The sequence below is a fragment of the Gouania willdenowi genome, chromosome 16, assembly GCF_900634775.1.
Source record: "Gouania willdenowi chromosome 16, fGouWil2.1, whole genome shotgun sequence".
Taxonomy (NCBI): Eukaryota; Metazoa; Chordata; class Actinopteri; order Blenniiformes; family Gobiesocidae; genus Gouania; species Gouania willdenowi.
The window spans coordinates 2,940,010-2,959,946 of NC_041059.1; the positions used below are offsets into that span (position 1 = coordinate 2,940,010).

Here is a 19,937-nt window from a genome sequence, read left to right on the forward strand (position 1 = left end):
TTGGTGATTTTAACGCACGTTGTAAACAAGGTAGACAAACTGTTGTTGTGTTTCTGTGTGCATACAGAAATCCACTCTTACTTCCTGTTCAAGCACCATCTGTGCACTGTTGACTCACATGACTCTAATAACTCTAATAAGTCAATAAATCAATAAGTCAAACAAAGCTGGTCTTTACAGATGTTTGATTTTTCACTTTTCATTATGAATTAGTATCAGAATACATTCATTAATGGGTTCTTTTCTTTGATTCCATGTAATTTAATAAGTCAAACAGAGATGGGCAACTGGTGGCTCGGGGGGCAACATGTGGCCCTCTGTCTGTCTTTTTGCGGTCCTCAAACCAAAGTCTCCAAAAGAATTGGAAGGAAAAATAAAACCCAAATGACTCCAAAGACTCACAATATGATGGAAAAAAATACTAAAACAAAAAGAAAATGACAAAAAAAGCAAGTCAGAAAAATTAAATAACAACAAAAAAAAAACTCAGAATAAATATTCCAAATAAATACACAAAATGACTTTAAAAATAATAAAACAGCTTAACAATACACAGAAAAACAAAAGATACAGGAAATGACATCAAAAACACACAAACTCTGTTGTTTCCTGTGTTAATGCTCTGATTGGTCGTTATTCTTAATGATGACGTGAACGTTGATCATGTGACCCTCAGATCAGATACAATCACATGTCTGTGGCCCCGCCCCCTGTGATAAAAGTTGTCCATCTCTGGCCATAGAATGTAAAAAATGTGCAGTAATCATGTGAAAATTACAAAGAGCAGAAAAAGTATAAAAACATCTGTATTGAATCAACAACAGTATAAAAGTGTGAAAGTAACCATAGAAACAACAGAAGATGACTGACTCAGCGTATTCAACACATGTGTAAACAACAACAACTTCAGAAACAAGAAATAAATGTAAATAACACAACGTGGGAATAATACAGTAGACAGGAAGTGAAAATCTTCAACATATGAAACAGGTGTTCTCAACCTTGGGGTCTTGACCCCGTTTGTGGTCGCGATACACTGGGAGGAGGTCGCCAGATGCCTTCAAGAAATATATATATATATATATATATATATATATATATATATATATATATATATATTTACAATTTGAACCAATTTTTGCTTATTTTTACCCTTTTTCTTCAACTCCACCAAACTCATCATATTTTAACCTATTTTCATCACTTTTTCTTGCCATATTTTTGCTTCTTTTAATGTATTTTTGCTACATTACTCCCATTTCTGACACTTCTGCCCATTTCTGACTTTCTGCACATTTTTTCCACTTTCAAGACATTTTAACCCCTTTAAACCCTTTCCACCACTTTTCCACCTAATGTCACATACAGTATGTTAACCCATTATTGTCAATTTTAACCTCTTTTCACCACATTTCATGCTTATTTTTTTTGCTCTCTGGGACTTTTATCTCGGGGGTCGCGACCTGAAAGGTTGAAAACCACTGTTCTAGAAAATATATTTGTCACTTTTGGGGCTTCGTAGGTTTCTGGTTTTTACAGGCAGCAAAATAATGAAATGATTATTTGATTGAGGGAAGTAGTAATGGAGTATTGGTTTGGGCTCTCAAGCTAAGCTAAGCTAAGCTAAGCTAAGCTAAGCTAAGCTAAGCTAAGGTGGGGTTTGATATGGCACGTTACAGGCAGGGGGCGCCATGGAGTGTAAACTTTAAAGCTCTTCAGGGGGAAGCAGTGAGTTTTACAGGAAGGGGAGGAGCCATCACTGGGGGGAGGGACATCGAGCACCTTTGACGAAGAAGACGTGTCTGAAAAACAGAGACGTTACCGTGACGACCGGGGTCAGCCCCTAGGTTCAGTTGGAAGAACAAGTGGTGCTTAGACTGATGCACCTAAAGAAGAAGAAGAAGAAGAAGAAAACATTTACGTCTGCAATACACAAAGATTAACAGAATACAATTAAATATCTTTGTGTTTTATTTTTCCTCGCTTGAAAAGACGAATTGAATATATTACCATTGTTGGTATTTTGCATTGTAGTGTAGTAACTAATAATTAGTTGGTCAGATTTTTCCTATTCTACTTAATATTTGTATGTCAATTAAAAATAAACAAATACATGGTTCTCGTAGAAGTTGTGCTTATTATTATTTTTCTTACGCAACTCCTTTATCCTAGAACTCCTCCTAGACTATTAATGCAGCACTAATGACACGTAGCCAAAATGTTAAGGTCAAAGTCAAGGTCAAGGTTGTGTCAAAAAACAAACATTTCCATATTTGTATGAATATTTATCATATAAGTTTGATGCTTACATTCATGAAAAGCTCATTTCAAGTGGATTATTTTATTTAACAGGACCAAAGCTGTACGACCAACCAGTAAAAAGATCAGTAGGGGTCAAAGTTCATGACGTCACAAAAAACACACTTTTTTCCTATAACTTGGCCACACATTGAGATCCAGAGCTCAGACTGGTACCATTGAACAACACTCCCTTTCAATGTGTGACATTGACCTTTGCTCAAGGTCACATTTAAGGTCAAGGTCAGTCTTCTGTTTTTCCTGAATTATTACTTTCAATTTAATTAGTAAAAAGAACAAACATGTCAACAACTCCAGATACAGGTTGTCATTTTTGCCATTTTTTTTGAAAAATAACAAAAGAATTTCAACACAAACAGAAACAGAAAGCGATCAGATTCTCAAGTTTGGTAATGGAACAGTGGGAGGCCATAGAGAGTGACGTACCGGGCTGAGTCCCGCACGCTACGCTGTACGACGTCCACAGATTTATAACCATCAGGAAGGTCGCGATGAAGCCAAAAACCTAAAACACAGACAAACAGAACAATATCCAGATAAAATCTCATATCATTGGATTACATTAGATTAAAAACATGAGATAATATAAAACAACAAAACGAGATGAGATGAAGTATGATAATTCTGATGAAATAGTTTATATATCACAAGAAAAGATGAGGTAAAATGAGAAAATAGAATTGAAATAAAATGAGATCAAATGAGTTTAAATAGGATGAGATGAAATATATAAGATAAGACAGGTGGAGATGAGTTATGAGAAATACATGAGTGAGGGTGAGATGAGACGAAATAGAGTAAAATTAGATGAGATATGATAAAAGTAGATGAAGTTATATGGATTAGGATGAAATAAGATAAAATAAGACAAGATGAGATGAGAAAAGAATAAATGAGATAAAATGATATTACAAGATGAGATGAGTTCATATTTGACAAGATGAGATGATAAAAGATTAGATAGGGTAAGGTGAGATCATAAAAGATAAGATGAGATATGATGAGAAAAGAGGCGATAGTTTATTATGGGGCTCGTTAGAGCTACAGTAAATAGATGAGGAAATAAAAGAGGAAAACGAGAGATGAGAACCTGTAAACCCATCAGATAAATGAGAACATGTCATGGATTCCATCTGTGTTTACGTACCGAACCCACCACCAGCGCTGACACCCCCCCACACTTCACCGCACCGACCACGGACCCGATGAAGAGGAGGACGCTGCCCACGGAGTAGTGGAAGAACTCCTGATGGAACACATAGAACACATAGAACCCATAGAACACATAGAACCCATAGAACCCATAGAACTAATAGAACCCATAGAACACATAGAACACATAGAACCCATAGATCCCATAGAACCCATAAAACACATAGAACACATAGAACACATAGAACCCATAGAACACATAGAACACATAGAACCCATAGAACACATAGAACCAACACATAGAACCCATAGAACACATAGAACCCATAGAACACATAGAACCCATAGAACACATAGAACCCATAGATCCCATAGAACCCATAAAACACATAGAACCCATAGAACACATAGAACACATAGAACCCATAGAACACATAGAACCAACACATAGAACCCATAGAACACATAGAACCCATAGAACACATAGAACACATAGAACCCATAGAACACATAGAACACATAGAACACATAGAACACATAGAACACATAGAACCCATAGAACACTCAGAAACAGGAGATGTTTCAACAAATACACACACATTTGAAAAAGTGATAAAATGTCAGCGTTCGTAAGAAAATATGAAACGGCCTCGGCACAGCTGCAGGTCAAATGTGACCCAACGGGTGATTAGGTTCTAGTTGTACATTTAGTCACTTCACTTTGACAGGGACAGATCTATTCTTCATATATCTGTAACGAAGGGCAAGAACATCATGACAATATGTGTTAATAATAACAATATATATATATATATTTTGTTTTTTTAATTTGTGAGATTCTGAAAACCAGTTCTTCCTAAAGGTTGGAGAACCTCTAATCTCTGCTCCAACAGTAGAATGAGCTGCAATAGGAAGAATGTGTTTAACTGCTGCTGCAACGTAACTCACTCACATGTTAGAGCAGGGGTCTCAACATTGGGGTCAGGACATGATTTGGGGTCACGAGACACTGGGAGGGGGTCGCCAGATGCCTTCAAGAAACTAGACAAGTCTTTTTTTGCTCATTTGAATGTATTTTTGCTACATTACTCCCATTTCTGACACTTATACATCACATTTCAAAGCCTTTTCTGCACATTTTTTTCCACTTTCAAGACATTTTCCACTTAATGTCACATATGTTGAAGCAAAAATCTCTCCCCTTTATTCCCCCTTATAGATGCTAATAAAAAGAAATGATTTGTGGAAGAACAAAATTAAACAAAAGTCAAAAATCAAACTGTAGAGGCTGAAAACAGACGGAGGAAGTGAAAAGTGTTGAAAATATCAGCAGAGCTACTGATGAGAGACTCAAACCAACAGGAAACCAGAAACACACTGAGAGTCACAACAAGCCTCACAGAAACACATCAAACCAACCTCAAAAACACCAGAGAACACACACACACACACACACACACACACACACACACACACACACACACACACACACACACACACACACACACACACACACACACACACACACACACACACACACACACACACACACACACACACACACACACACACACACACACACACACACACACACACACACACCGAATGTCCTGGTCGGCCCTGGTCCCACGCACTTTGGTCTCAAACAATTCTGAATTTTTACCAATTGTTCAGTGACTGTTCAACATTCACACTGTACCCCCCCCCCCCCCTCACTAAATTGTCCATATCTCAAAAATTATTCATCACATCAAACTAAAAATGTACAGTGTGACTATTGAATAACTAAGGAATAATTGGTAAAAATCTGAATTTTTTTTAGACTGAAAAACTTTAAACTTTAACCTTTCACTGGACAAAACAAAGATGAATAAATGATTTCATCTTCCTTCTGGACAGTCTGTGACATCACCGAGCAGAAAAATATGGAAAATCTGACAACAGTCGTCCGTTAAATCGCTGATCTTTGACACATTAGTGTTTATTTCCTGCTGTTTTTACACAGACAGGAAGCTTTTAAACCGCGGCGCCTGCACACACGCCTAAAACAACATCAGAGGAAACATTCAAGGACTTTTAGCTCTAAAAAAGAAGGATTTAATCACATTCCTCCAACAATTGGTATTTACATTAAGGACAGTTTAAACACGGTTGTTGCAAACTAAAGTAAAATAAAGAAATTGTTTAGGAAAGTATGAGGGAGAAATCTTTAAGTTGTTTTATCTTGTTTTCTATAATAATTATTGGCATGCTTTTAAATATGAAACAGGGAAGAACAAAGGGTTTGGTTTTGTGTGTTATTTGTTGTCGTTTTGTGTGTTTTTCTGTCATTTTTGTATATTTTTAAGTCATTCTGCATATTTTTTATGTTGTTTTGCATGTTTTTGTGACACCGTTCGCCCACATCTAACTTAATATAGAAGTTGTGTCATTGTATAATAATCACCCGCTTAAATTTCCACACTGTGAGACGGAAAACATTTATTATCACACGTTCGTGGGGAGACGTGACGCTGTGTTCCAGTGTGCGGTTTTTAGAAATACCATTTTCACGTGAAGCTCCGCCACCTTCCCTGAACCTCACAGGAGTGTGGTGTGTGGTCACAACCCCGAGTGTCAAACTGATGATGTGCTGCAGTGTGATGACAAACAGGAAGTCACACATACCTACGTATCAAAATATTCAGACTTTGACATTAAATCGTTAATAATGCAGCTCTGAGAAATAAAACCAAACCTTTAGATGTTAATCCTGAACCTTTTAGATCAGTGGTTCTCAACCTGTTCAACCCACAACACCCAAAATAAAGGTTCCAGAGAGCCGGGACCCCCACTGTAGCCGAAGGTGGTTGAACACAGACATGAACATGAATCTGTGATAACCACATTTATTTATTCATCTGAATAATATCCACTGTTATCCAGGAAGTTCATTATTATTATAGTCATCTTAAAGATGGAAATCCTTGTTTTAATATGAAATAAAAGTGGCCAAAAATGGTGGAAAAGATGGTGAAATAGAATTTTAAAAACCACAGAAATTGGTTAAAAGATGGATATTAGAGTGGACAAAAACAGACAGAAAAAGTGGTAAAAAGGGTTCAAAGTGTCAATATTGGAACAATTGGTTTAAACTGGCAAATAATGGGTATTAATAGTGGTGACTGTGGTTAAATTGGCAAAAATAAGCATAAAATACGGTGAAATAAAGAGGTTAAAAGTGACAATAATGGGTCAATATATGTGACATTAGGTGTAAAAGTGATAGAAAGGGTTTATAAGTGATGAACATGTCTAGAAAGTGGAAAAATGTGCAGAAAAGACATTAAAATGTGATGTAGAAGTGTCAGAAATGGGAGAAATGTAGCAAAAATACATTAAAAGGAGCAAAGATATGACAAGAAAAAGTGATGAAAATAGGTTAAAATATGGTGAGTTTGGTGTAGTTACAGAAAAAGGATGAAAAATAAGCAAAAAAAATGGGCTCAAATTATTCAGAAAATATTCTTAGTTTCGTAAAGGTGAGCCCCTCCCATTGTATAGTGACCCCATAATTGAGAACCCCTACTTTAGAGAACATGCAAATGCCTCAATTAAACAATCTTGGTTTTATGAATTGAAGTTTTGCTTTTATTAGTTTAGATGAGAGTAAAAACCACTCAGAAGAACGAACGTACAGATACACACAAAAACACACCACACACACAATAACACATAAAAACACACAGCGAAAAGCCAACACTAATGCATTCTGAAGAAATATGAAACAGCCACACACACGCACACAAACACACACGCACGCACACGCACCGTGAGGGGCCAGTTGATACAGGGCATCTTCCTCTGCACTCTGCACACGTGCATCAGCAGAAAAACCAGGAATGCCACCAGGAACCACAGCACCACCACCTGGAAGAACTGGAACGCCGCCCAGCTGGGCCACCCACGCACACAGGAGACGCACAGGAGGGCCACCAGCAGCGCCAGCTACACAACATGTGGGTCACAACAACTCAAATATTACAGCAAGGAAAACACACACAAGTATCATATCCTGATGTTCACATCTTAGTGTAAAGACACAAAATAAAGTATCATATTATGAACGCAGATAGAAGCTCACATCTTCTCTTAGTTCTTAAAGCAGAGACTTTTTCTAAGCTTCTACACAGCTAGTTTTTCTTCATATTGAAGTAGGACCCTTAGTGGTTACAGATGATGTGAAATTTTGGAAATATATGAAACTGAGTGACAATAAATCATGTTTTCAATACAGAAATCTGTAGTCCGCCCAAAAAATCTAGAGATTTACATCAAACATATAGCCAATTCTCATTATTGAAAGCTATAAAGGCAGAAATAATTGAAATACTGTATAGGCATCAACTACAGCAACTATGGTGATAATAATAAACAATAAACCAAAGAAACATGTTTTTGTACAAAAAAGTTCAGGCTGAAGCCCACTTTGCCACAACTGTGCCAAAGTTTTCAAAAAGTTTGGGAATAAGTGTGTAGCTATATGTCAGTCAAATTGATTCCAATCATTATTAGTCTTATGTTTGACCACTAGGTCTTGCAATTTGGTTTTAAATAAACTCACATCCATTTTTATCCTGGTTTCTGCTGTGCCATGCGTAATGCTATTTTCCATTCCACTATTTGGTGGTGTTACGCATGGCTTTTATTCAGCAATGCTCTGACCGATGAGAATGACTGACACGGCGTTGCAAAGCTCTGAGCCTGCAGAAGTTGGTTATATCAAACACTATGGGAGTGGCTTTAGCCCTGGCCAATCAGAGCTGGGTAAAGGAGGGACCAGCCATTTTACGCACGAGCACTAAGTGCTCATTGGATGGATTTCTCGACTGTGAAATGGCTGGTTATCTGTAATGGCACCGTCTATTTGCAGTATTCACAGCAGTGGAAAATGGCCGAGTTTGCAACTTTTCCTTCTTTGAACATAATGGCGAGGTGTGTGTGCTGTGAATGTGGGTTAGCTACAGTTTTAGTTTCTGAAGTTTCTTAGGATTTACAGAGAGGTTTAGAATATGTGATTTTATTCATTCATTACAATTAAGACCGTGAAGAACGTGCACTGTATTCAGAGCTTTCTCATTATTAATCTGTGGATCCTCAATGAATGGACATTTATAACGTGCAGTAAACGGAGGCGATGGATACGCACGTATCCTTATACAGACATATTATTATCCTCAGTAACAGCAGTCACTGACAGGTTCAGGAGGTCTTTTATTCTGGCTGCCATTAGATGGTATAATGGGTCCTGCTAATGTACACTTTTTTTACGATCTATTTTTAGTAACTTTTTAATTATTTATGTATTTATGAGTATGTGTGTGGAATGTATGACACACTGTATGCTACTGGGCACTTGAATTTCCCCTTCTGGTTATGAATAAAGTATCTATTATTACTGATGGTTTAAACACAGGGAGACTGTGATCATCTCATTAAAAAGTACAAATAAGGCAATGATTCTATTGTCATTTGTATTGATTTAAAATCATATTTAAACATTTACATGACATTCTGTTTAATTTTCTTTAAAATGCCGTATTAAAGCGGTATTTAAAAGTATAAAAAAAAGTCTTTTTTGCTTTTGTAGATCTTTGTTGAATGTTTTAAATAATCACTAAATGAGAGTGAGTCTGCTGCTCAGGAGCAGGTTTGACCCACAAACTGTGTTACTATGGTAACCAAGGTGTTTTCTCTTTGATGAAACTGGGTTAACTGAGCCGGACCATCAGGTTAATGTTAAACCTGGACTTAACCCTGAGCTGGGTTTGATCAAATACCCCTCTGGCTCTCCTGAGAGCACTTTGATGAAATACCCCCATGGACACTTTACAATAAAAACATAATAATAACAAATAAAAGAAAAGAAAAACAGTGCAATACAATATAAAACAGAATAATACAAAAAAAACAATGTAGATGAAATTATGGAATTAGATGAAACATTGAATTACAGAGAAAATGCAGATTTGTAGATGAGCTGTTGTTGATTATCTGGAAAGAACCCACGTGGGCAAAGGGAGAACCTGTAAACTCCACCAAAGGAAGATGACAGTGTTTGCATCTGCACCTGTGTGTGTTTCATTCATGTCAGATTTCAATATTATTCTGTGAATTTTTTTTTCTTCCCCCTTTTTGTCCGGACAATGTCCCGGTAATGTGAGGTGAGTCTCCCGGTAGTGAAGGGGCCGCAGCCCCGCAGTGTACCCGTGAATCGGACGCTGTGAGCGGGTGAAGTCTCACCGTCTGTCCGAGCTTGAGCACCCCGGGGATGGTCCGTGTGTAGCCCAGGTTCAGGCCCTCTCCCCCCGGGCTCGTCGTTGTTGTTGCTGTTGTGACCGAATGAGACATCGTTGTTTGCGGTAAACAAGGCGGAGAGGCTGTGGAAGTTCACAGTCCGAGTCCCGGGACCGTTACCGCCCGTCTGCGGCTCTGTAAGCACCGCCCACCGCGGCTGCCTTCACATTAAGAGCCGAACACACCCTGCACCTATTCACAAAGCGTGGACGAAAATACGATTTATTGGTCATTTTTAAGACGAAAACATACTTTAGCGTCAGTCTAATTTAATTCATGTTCTATAAAGTTTTGATGGAATAAAATCTAAATAGTTTTGTCGATAAAAAATATTTATTTATTATTCATAAATATATTTAAAAATAGGTGAAGATATGAAAATACTTTATCACACAACAGTAAATTATACTGTTAACGCAACAACAAACATAGACTCCATACTATATATAGTCATCTTAAAGATGTAAATCCTTGTTTTAATCAGAAATAAAATGGGTTAAAAGTGACCAAAAATGGTGGTAAAGGCAGTGAAATGGGATTTTAAAAACCACAGACAATGGTTAAAAGTTGCAAATTAGAGTGGATAAAAATAGACAGAAAAACTAGTAAAAAGGGTTCAAAGTGTGAATATTGGAACAATTAGTTTAAACTGGCAAATAATGGGCATGACAAATGGTGAATGTGGTTACATTGGCAAAATAAGCATGAAATATGATGAAAAGAGGTTAAAAGTGACAATAATGGGTCAACATGTGTGACATAAGGTGGAAAAGTAGTGAACATGTCTTGAAAGTGGAAAAAATGTGTAGAAAAGGGATTTAAATGTGATGTAGAAGTGTCAGAAATGGGAGAAATGTAGCAAAAATACATTAAAAGGAGCAAAAATATGGCAAGAAAAAGTGATAAAAGTTATTAGTTTTAAAAGTGAAGATATTAAAACACTTTCTCACCAAACAGTAAATTGTACCATTAATGCAACAATAAATATAGAGAAATAAGACAAAAAGAAAAAGCTAATTTAAATATATTTTAGGCCAATAACAAAATTAATTTACTAAAATCTATATATATAATTTATTAAATTAAACGCTTTAGTAAGTTTTTACCTTAAAATATAACATCGTTATTACTTTGTATCATACACACGTGACGTGACGTGAGTGGGTTTTTGGCAAATATTTGACCATAATTGTCTATTTTAAAGGTTTGTACAACATGTTTATTTTAATATATACTAGTGTTAACCCGAAGTCAGTCTTATGAACTGATTTTTTAATTTTGGAAATACACAGGGAAGATTTAAAGCGTTATATTTTAACAATTTATAAACGGATCCAACAGCAGGGCTTTTATTTTGAAGGGGACGCGAGTGGACTCTTTCTGCTGTGTATGGAAGTGGTAGGAAACACTGCAGCACACACACACACACACACACACACACACACACACACACACACACACACACACACCTAAAAAGACACGCCCTCACCACACATAATGTATTTATAATAAAAATAAATATACTAAATGAGTAAAATAAAACTAAAAACTAAACAATATTTATACAAAAACTAAGATTTGTGCTCAAATCTTAGTTTTAAGAATGCCTACAAGTGTGTTTAACCTGATCAGGACACAACTCACACAACTCTCACCCTTGGAGCAGGTGTTGTCAAGCATGGGGTCGGGGCCCCATTTGGGACAGCGAGACACTTAGAGAGGGTTCACCAGATGCCTTACCATATTTTAACCTATTTTTATCACTTTTTCTGGCCATATTTTTGCTCCTTTTAATGTATTTTTTGCTACATTTCTCCCATTTCTGACACTTCTACATTTCAATGCTTTTTCTGCACATTTTTTCCACTTTCAAGACATTTTCAGCACTTTTAAACCCTTTTCAGGACTTTTCCACCTAATGTCACATGTTGACCCATTATTGTCACTTTTAACCTCTTTTCACCATAATTCATGATAATTTTTTGCCATTTTAACCACATTTGCAGTTTGTCATGCCCATTATTTGCCAGTTTAAACTAATTGTTCTAATATTGACACTTTGAACCATTGTTACCACTTTTTCTGTCTTTTTTGTCCACTCTAATTTACAACTTCTAACCAATTTCTGTGCTTTTTAAAATCCAATTTTACCTCCTTTTCCACCATTTTTGGTCACTTTTAATCCATTTTATTTGTGATTAAAACCAGGATTTCCATCTTTAAGATGACTATAATAATAATAATAAATGTTCCTGGATAACAGTGGATATTATTCAGATGAATAAATAAATGTGGTTATCACAGATTCATAAAACAATAGACCATCATTTTACTGACTTTATGGATGGACCCCAACAATCTCTCCCCTTTATTCCCCCTTATTAAAACCCCAGACAAACCTCCTTCACAAATTTCCAGCTCTCACATGTTGTTTCCTGTCCTATATTTGTCCTGTCAATGAAAGGCAGTGCAGAGATCACACAAGGTGAAGCTGTGCCATTTTGTGAATTTTAAAGCAAAGTGCTGTCAGTGCTCATCAATAATTCATCTCCTACCACAGGAAGCTCAACCTGCAGCAAACTGAGAAAGCAGAGCATTTCTACTGACGACCACAAGATAGAGCTGTGTGCATAGAAAATACATTTATTAATTTAGTTAAAGTGGACGAGTGGTCCACATGTCATGTATTAAAAAAAGAACAAAGTCAGGGCTTTGTAGCAGCTGGAATCCAGTAAAAACTCCGACCAATCCCTGCCATTTGGTCAGAATACTAAGAACCAATCAGAAGCCTTCATCAACGTGACACTGTTACAGTAAATATGGAGGATGTGAAGCGCCTGAAAAGACAAACAAGTATGTGTTTTACTTGGAGGGGAATACATTTAACTGAGTTATATTCATGTTTTTCAGGGTTTTTTTGTAAACTTTCTAAAACAAATGTGTTTTTGTATTAAAATAAAACATAGCATTTAGTCCAGAACATTTCAGATAACATAGTTAGAATATCTGTGGATATCATGAAATAAACAGAGCAACTGATGAAGATGATGAATTTAGTTTGAAATAGTTTTTCTACATAATAGTTGATAAGTTGGGTCAGATGATGCTATCTGTAGCAGCGCCTCTAGCCCCGCCCACATCCTCTACCACAGAGTGGTCGACTGTCACTACAATCATTTATCACTGACTTTGTTCATTTGTCACTCATGGATTTATTCATTTTGGCTCTGAACCCTGAGTGTCCACTCTGATGAGCGGGTCCCTTTAAATGTTGTCGCCGCAAGGCATTGTGGGTCAGCATTATGTGGTCTCCTTTGGTAAAGGATGCATCAGTGTTTCCTAGGCTAAAGGAGGTTATAAGGATGAAATAAATGTTATTGATTTAAACCTTTCACAACTGCTGCTTTATTTCATAATCAGTCAGAAAACAATCAGACACTTAGTGGTAAAGCTTAGAAATCATATTTTTATTGTGAATTAAAAACCATCATCAATACATATGATAACGTGTGCAACTCTGCTTCCTGTTTCCGCCTCACCAACCTCATGTTTAGAGCTGTGAAGGCTACCAGCTAAAGCTGTAGCATTATTCCTCTTTTATTGTGAAAAAACACTTCCTGTCCACAGTAAACCACTGAGCGCTCAGACCCAAACCTCGTTCTCTTCATTCCACGTTCACGTTTAAATGTTTTAATGACACACACACATTACGTACACAGAGTAGTGTAAAAGAGAAGGATTACTGACAGAGTACTACTGCAGTACATTACAGTACTACTGCTTCATTACAGTGTGTCATGTCTTCCTCTAAGCTGAAGCTGACAGCAGAGCGCTTTGGTCCTCTGTCTCCCCCTGCAGGTCAAAAAACAAGCATTCACATTAGCATTAGTATTAGGCAGAAATGTAATGAGTATATTCCTCCCTAAATATGACGTTAAAGAAGTCAAGTTTTGTTTGTTTGTCTTTTACGTATATGATGACACGAGTTTGAACTGCAAATATTTTATTTTTATGATTCATTATGAACTTTGACGATCACCAGGGTGCTAAACAGCAGCCAGCAACGCTGAGGATTACAGTTCATCATGCGTTGGTTATATTTCATTATGATGTATGTTATCATATTCATTGTGAAATCAATTTTATATATATATATATATATATATATATATCTTGCAGATTAGCATATTTTGTAGCCTAGCATATATTATTTTAGCCTAGCACACATTATTTTAGCCTACCATATCTTGTAGCCCAGCATGTATTATCTTAGCCTAGCAAATCTTGTAGCCTAGCATATATAATTTTAGCCTAGCATATCTTGTCTTAGCCTAGCATATCTTGTAGCCTAGCATAACTTGTCTTAGCTTAGCCAAGCATATATTATTTAAGCCAAACATATTTTATCTTAATCTAGCATATATTGCCTTAGCCTAGCCTAGCATATATTATTTTAGCCTAGCATATCCTGTCTTAGCTTAACGCAGCATATCTTGTAGCCGAGCATACATTATTTTAGCCGAGCCTATCTTGTCTTAGCTTAGCATACCTTGTTTGAGCCTACCATATTTTGTGTTAGCCTAGCATATCTTGTAGTCTAGCATAAATTATTTTAACCTATTTTATCTTGCATTAGCCTAGCATATATTATTTTAGCCTAGCATATCTTATTTTAGCCTAGCATATCTTATTTTAGCCTAGCATATCTTATCTTAGCCTAGCCAAGCATATCTTGTAGCTTAATATATTTTCGCCTATCTTATCTTGTATTAGCCTAGCATATCTTGTCTTAGCCTAGCTGACCTCACCTTCACAGGTGAGTGGCGGTTCCGTAGCTTTAAGGCTCTGCAGGAGAAAACGGTGACGCTGATGGAAACACAGAACTGCAGAACCAGCAGAACCAGGAGGAATCCCTCAAGTCCGTAAAGAATCCTCTGAAGGACGACAAAAAACAGGGAATAAAAGCCAAAACATGAGTCAGCAGTTTTCCCGTTTTGACAGAGAAGAGTTTAAAGACTGCGCTTACGTTAAGTAAATGCAACTTGTTTCTGCATTGCATCCACACAACGTCCATGTCCACAAACTGTATGAAGTCGTTTCTGTCACAGACGAGATCAGACGGATAAACTGTGGCCAGCAGAAAGCAGATATAGGCCACGCCCATCACAGCCAAGACCACGCTGAGCAGGTGAGACAGCAGCGACGCCCAGATCTACACAAACACAAGACACTCAGAGATCAACACAAACACAATAAAAACTCCTCTGTGGACAGGAAATGACATCATCATAACTAACCCAGCTGACTGATGGGATTCTTCCTGCGATCGCTGCGACCGACCCCGAAAACACAAACTGAGGATGAGCAGAGACAATGTTAGCTTCTATTATTTATTGGTGTAAGATCTATTATTCATTTGATGTTTCTAATGATTTATAAACAAGGCTAAAATGCTTCATATCACATTAATTTCAAAGGGAAAGACTTTAACTACAATGTAAAAATCTAAAAAAACGTGAAAATCTAAAACAAGCACATTGTGGATATATTTGTGAATATTTTTGAGACAAATCTCTCCAGATACATTTAGCCCTAATATTTTGTGCTTTTATTTTGGTGATAACATGTTGGTAACAGACCATGAGTGACAGAGCATAGGGGGCATAGATGATCATGTTGTGGGAGTAGAGAGCCATCAGACTGAAGAGAGCCCCCAGCAGGCCAACCATGATCTGCATCACCTGTTAACATGTTAACAGAAATAAAATGAGCAGCAGAACCAAAACTACCTGTGGGTGTATCGCTTCAACTAGTCACCATTGTAACTGGTGACACTTTAACGCTTTCAGTCAGCTTTTCCATTGTGAATAAAAACACACTTTAGATTACAGCTAGGAGTTCAGTTTTCACCACATCTGTTTGAAAACAGTCACAATGATCAAAGGTGGTGAAACGAGATTTTAAAAACCACAGAAATTGGTTAAAAGTTGCAAACTAAAGTAGCAGAAAACGGACAAAAAAAGTGGTAAAAAGGGTCAATATTGGAACAAAATTGGAACAATTAGTTTAAACTGGCAAATAATTGGCATGATAAATGGTGAATGTGGTTAATTTGACTAAAATAAGCATAAAATATGGTAAAAAGATGTTCAAAGTGACAATAATGGGTCAACATATGACATTAGATGGAAAAGTGGTGGAAAGGGTTTATAAGTGCTAAACATGGAAAGTAGAAAAAAATGTGCATTAAAGGCATTAAATGTGAAGTAGAAGTGTCAGAAATGGGAGAAATGTAGCAAAAATACATTAAAAGGTGCAAAAATATGGCAAGAAAAAGATCTGAAAATAGGTTAAAATATGGAAAGTTTGGTGGAGTGGTGAAAATTTTTTGAAAATAAGTAAAAATTAGCTTAAATTGTTCAAAAAATATTCTTAGTTTCTTGAAGGCATCTGGAAACCTCCTCCCAGTGTCTCGCAACCCCAAATGGGATCCTGACCCCAAGGTTGAGAACCCCTGCTCAAAGATGAAGTGGAACTACATCATTCATAAATATTCATAATACTTCTCTCACCCCGAGGCTGAGCGGGGCCCCCTGGAGGAACACGGCTGTCATGTCGTCCACCTTAGCAGGGGCGGGGCTTCTGAGGGCAGGGGGCGGGGCCGTCGATGGGTTCTGTGGCGTCTCTAGTGGGATAGAGGCGTCATCTTTGGGAATCACCTGAGTGACTACGATGACCCCCCCCACGGTGGTGATGGACGTGGACGTCATGGTGGAGGTTGCAGGTGCTCACAGAGAATCCTGGAAAATCAAAACAGGAACATTAAAACATTAAAATTACATTTAAGATTTCCATAACTCCGCCTGTTTACATAATTACTGTAAGCCCGCCCCTTACATGAACAATTATAGTAAACCTTTCATGAACATATACAGTAACCCCGCCCCCTTACATTAATGATCACAGTAACCCCGCCCCCTTACATTGTTCTCGTCAACCTAAAAACTACCCTTTCTTATTATTCCTTTTGTTTACGCTTATTATAGATAGTTGTTTTGTGCCAAACAATGTCCGTCTAGTAGTTTATCAAAAATGATTGTTGAATAACCTAAACAAACTCTTTGGAGTTTACAGTTTATTGCTGAAATCACAGATTACAGTTTAGTATAAAACATGCTCTGTTTTTCTGACCCCAAAGACTATGGAAGCCCAAGAGATTCATAATTAAATAAATAAAAACAACATTTTGAAATAAATACTATTTTGATAAATATGGTATGGTAAATTGTAAAATAAGTAATATTATTATGAAATAAGTTTTATTATTCTTTAATATCTAATAATAATTATTTAATATTTCAGAATTATTATTTTAACAATGTCATACTTTTAAAAATAATGACTTTTTATTAATTTTCCAAGATTTTATAAAATGAAAACGTTTTATACAAAGTTTTTCAGCAAAATGACTTGGTCTGTCAATCAAAGCAAGTGGGTTGGACCTCTGCTTGATCCTTTAAGATCGATTAGTTTTCCTGGACACCAGTCCTGGCCGTTCTTTGACCAACACAGTGGTAGAAACGAGGTGTAGTTACACATTAAACTGGGAGGAATATAAATAAAAGTATTAATAATGTTTAAAAAAATACAGCAAGAAAAGTGCGGAGGAGGAGCTACATTCAGCTCTGGAGAGTAAGGACCTCCCCTGTGTCCCCCAACCATGGTTTGGAGATGAAAATAGAAAAGGTTTTAATAAGATAATTACAACATTACTCGGTCTGTGAATGGATATTTATCTGCTTTTGGATTGCAGTTTTTTGGCATCCAAAGGTTGTCATAGCAACCACAGAAGAATAACCGTTTTAACAAAAAAAATACATAAACTGAATGGACACAATGAAATTTAAAGGGACATTTTTCATTAGAAATGTCATCAAAACATTTCTAAAGCCACAATCTATCTTGAAATAAGGAAATTTGCCACTAAAATATACAAGATGTATTTTTCAGTAACTGGGCGGAACACGGACCCTCAGCGTCTACCATGAACACCAAAGGGGTACCCCGTGTCTCAGGCTTCTCAGCATTAGTGATAAGTCTCCATGATTAAATCCATAATGCAAGTGCTGCTGCTCATGTCTGAGTAAAGGATCAGCCAATCACTTCACTGGCTCCTCCTTATGTGCTTTGATTGACAGACTGAAGTCATTCTGCTGAAAAACGACATTATGAAATAAAAAGGCCATTATGGAAAAGGACATTATGAAACAAAAATTGACTTTGTCAAAAAGTTTTGAATTTTATAAAATCTTGGAAAATAAATAAAAAGTCATTATTTTAAAAAAGTATGACATTATTAAAATATGTAATATATAATTACATTAAAATATTAATAATAGATGTTAAAAAATAATAAAACTTATTTCATAATAATATTACCTTATTATATAGAAAGTGTCTAGAGATACGTTAAACGTAGCCATTGCCCCAGGACTGTGTTTTCATCGTATCAGGATCAGAATCAGAATCATAATTCCTTTATTAATCCCAGGGGGAAATTGCTTTTCTTACAGCCACAGAAAAAAATCACAAACAAAAGAATAAAAACGTTAACAAAGACAAAAGAAAGAATAAACAATAAATAAGTATATAATTAAGTATAAGACTGTTAAAAATAGGGATCAGAAACACACACATTACAGTAGTAGAAAATAAAGTAGGATAGATAATAATAATAATAATAATAATAATAATAATATATACCAATATAATTCAGATATTTACAAAAATAATACAAATATGATTTAGATATGTACAACAATCGAGCTGTGAGGTTTTAGTGATGAATTATACAGTTTGATCTCCACAGGCAGGAATGATTTCCTGTGGCTCCTGTGGAGCACCGTGGTTGGATCAGCCTGGTGCTGAAGGTTCTAAAGGTTCTAAAGGTGCTGAAGGTGGATGGTCTAAGGCGTCACACTGAAGGATTCTTCCTTCCGCTAACGTGAGTTCGAATCCCACTTCTGGCATATAATTTTTTTTTCATTTTAACATATTTAACACAGCAAATTCCACCTTTAAAAATACATATACAAAAAAAATAAACATTTTAAAGTTAAGGTTAAGATTGGGCTAAAATAAAAGGGTTAGCGGGGTAACTAAAAATAAATATGTGCTAAAATAAAACTGACGGAACTTTAAGTCACGTGGTGCACCAATCAAGTGATCTGAACTGGCCAATGAGGGGCGCTGCATAAGCATAGAGTAGCAGTCTATTCATACGTTTAACCTATCCATAGCCACGGCCTATTACATATTTGTCTGTTATTTATCAAAATGGTATTTATTTATTTAAATGTCACTTTTATTTCGGCTTCACTGATATTTTATTGACTAAAACAAACCGCAGTGAGTGGAAATGAAGGGTTTACAGAACAGAAAGTGATTGAAAATATACAATAAAGTCGTTTTGGAAACAACAAACTATATATTACTCCTACTCCTACTCCAACACCCACTCCCAGTCCCAGTCCCAGTCCCAGCCCTGACTCTACCAGTGCCATTGAAAGTGTTAAAGTATCAGTCAAAATGTTTACCTGACACGAGTTTAATGTCGTTTTCAGACGGAGATCAGGAAAAAGTTAAAAAAAGAAACCTTAAAAAATAAACTACTTCCTGTTGTCGCACTTTTACTGGAAGGTGCGTTCATGGACAACAAAGAAAATTGGACAAATACCGACTACTCTGACTAAACTGCTTTTATCTTCGTGGTTTAAATTGAATATATTGAATGATAAATGAACCAAATTAAACCTTATTTTATTTAATACGCACAAGCCACCACTTTACTATGAAAATCTTTGAATAATGAACAACATTGTGTATTATACTATAAGGAAAGTTTGTAAAATTATTACCCACGACGTGTGATTTTAACCTGAAATGGTAAATATCCGATAACACGTAAAAGCAGCAAAGCGTCATTTACAAGAAACATTAAGGAAACTTTATTGACAATGAAGAAAAAAACACATGACGTAACACAAACAATGACGCATAACGGTGTGTGTGTGCGTGTGCTTCCTCTTTGTCTGACATTAAATCAGGTAAAAAACTTAATAAATATAAGA

The 19,937-nt window shown here is 36.3% G+C and overlaps 2 protein-coding genes across 2 annotated transcripts; both read right to left on the minus strand.

Annotated features, from left to right (window-relative positions):
* Positions 1 to 1,356: 1,356 nt before the first annotated feature.
* cmtm7 (CKLF-like MARVEL transmembrane domain containing 7) lies at positions 1,357 to 9,931 on the minus strand. The gene is made up of 5 exons (XM_028470382.1): positions 9,754 to 9,931; positions 7,282 to 7,458; positions 3,467 to 3,565; positions 2,746 to 2,824; positions 1,357 to 1,886 (listed from the first exon to the last, which is right to left on the minus strand). The coding sequence occupies exons 1-5, from the start codon at positions 9,859 to 9,861 to the stop codon at positions 1,873 to 1,875; spliced, it is 477 nt and encodes a 158-aa protein (XP_028326183.1). The 5' UTR covers positions 9,862 to 9,931; the 3' UTR covers positions 1,357 to 1,872.
* A 3,322-nt stretch (positions 9,932 to 13,253) lies between these two features.
* LOC114477779 (membrane-spanning 4-domains subfamily A member 4A) lies at positions 13,254 to 19,533 on the minus strand. Its single transcript, XM_028470381.1, has 7 exons — positions 19,404 to 19,533; positions 16,380 to 16,607; positions 15,447 to 15,548; positions 15,105 to 15,161; positions 14,834 to 15,019; positions 14,616 to 14,741; positions 13,254 to 13,659 (listed from the first exon to the last, which is right to left on the minus strand). Exons 2-7 carry the CDS (start codon positions 16,575 to 16,577, stop codon positions 13,615 to 13,617), a joined length of 714 nt encoding a protein of 237 aa, XP_028326182.1. The 5' UTR covers positions 16,578 to 16,607; positions 19,404 to 19,533; the 3' UTR covers positions 13,254 to 13,614.
* Positions 19,534 to 19,937: the final 404 nt, after the last annotated feature.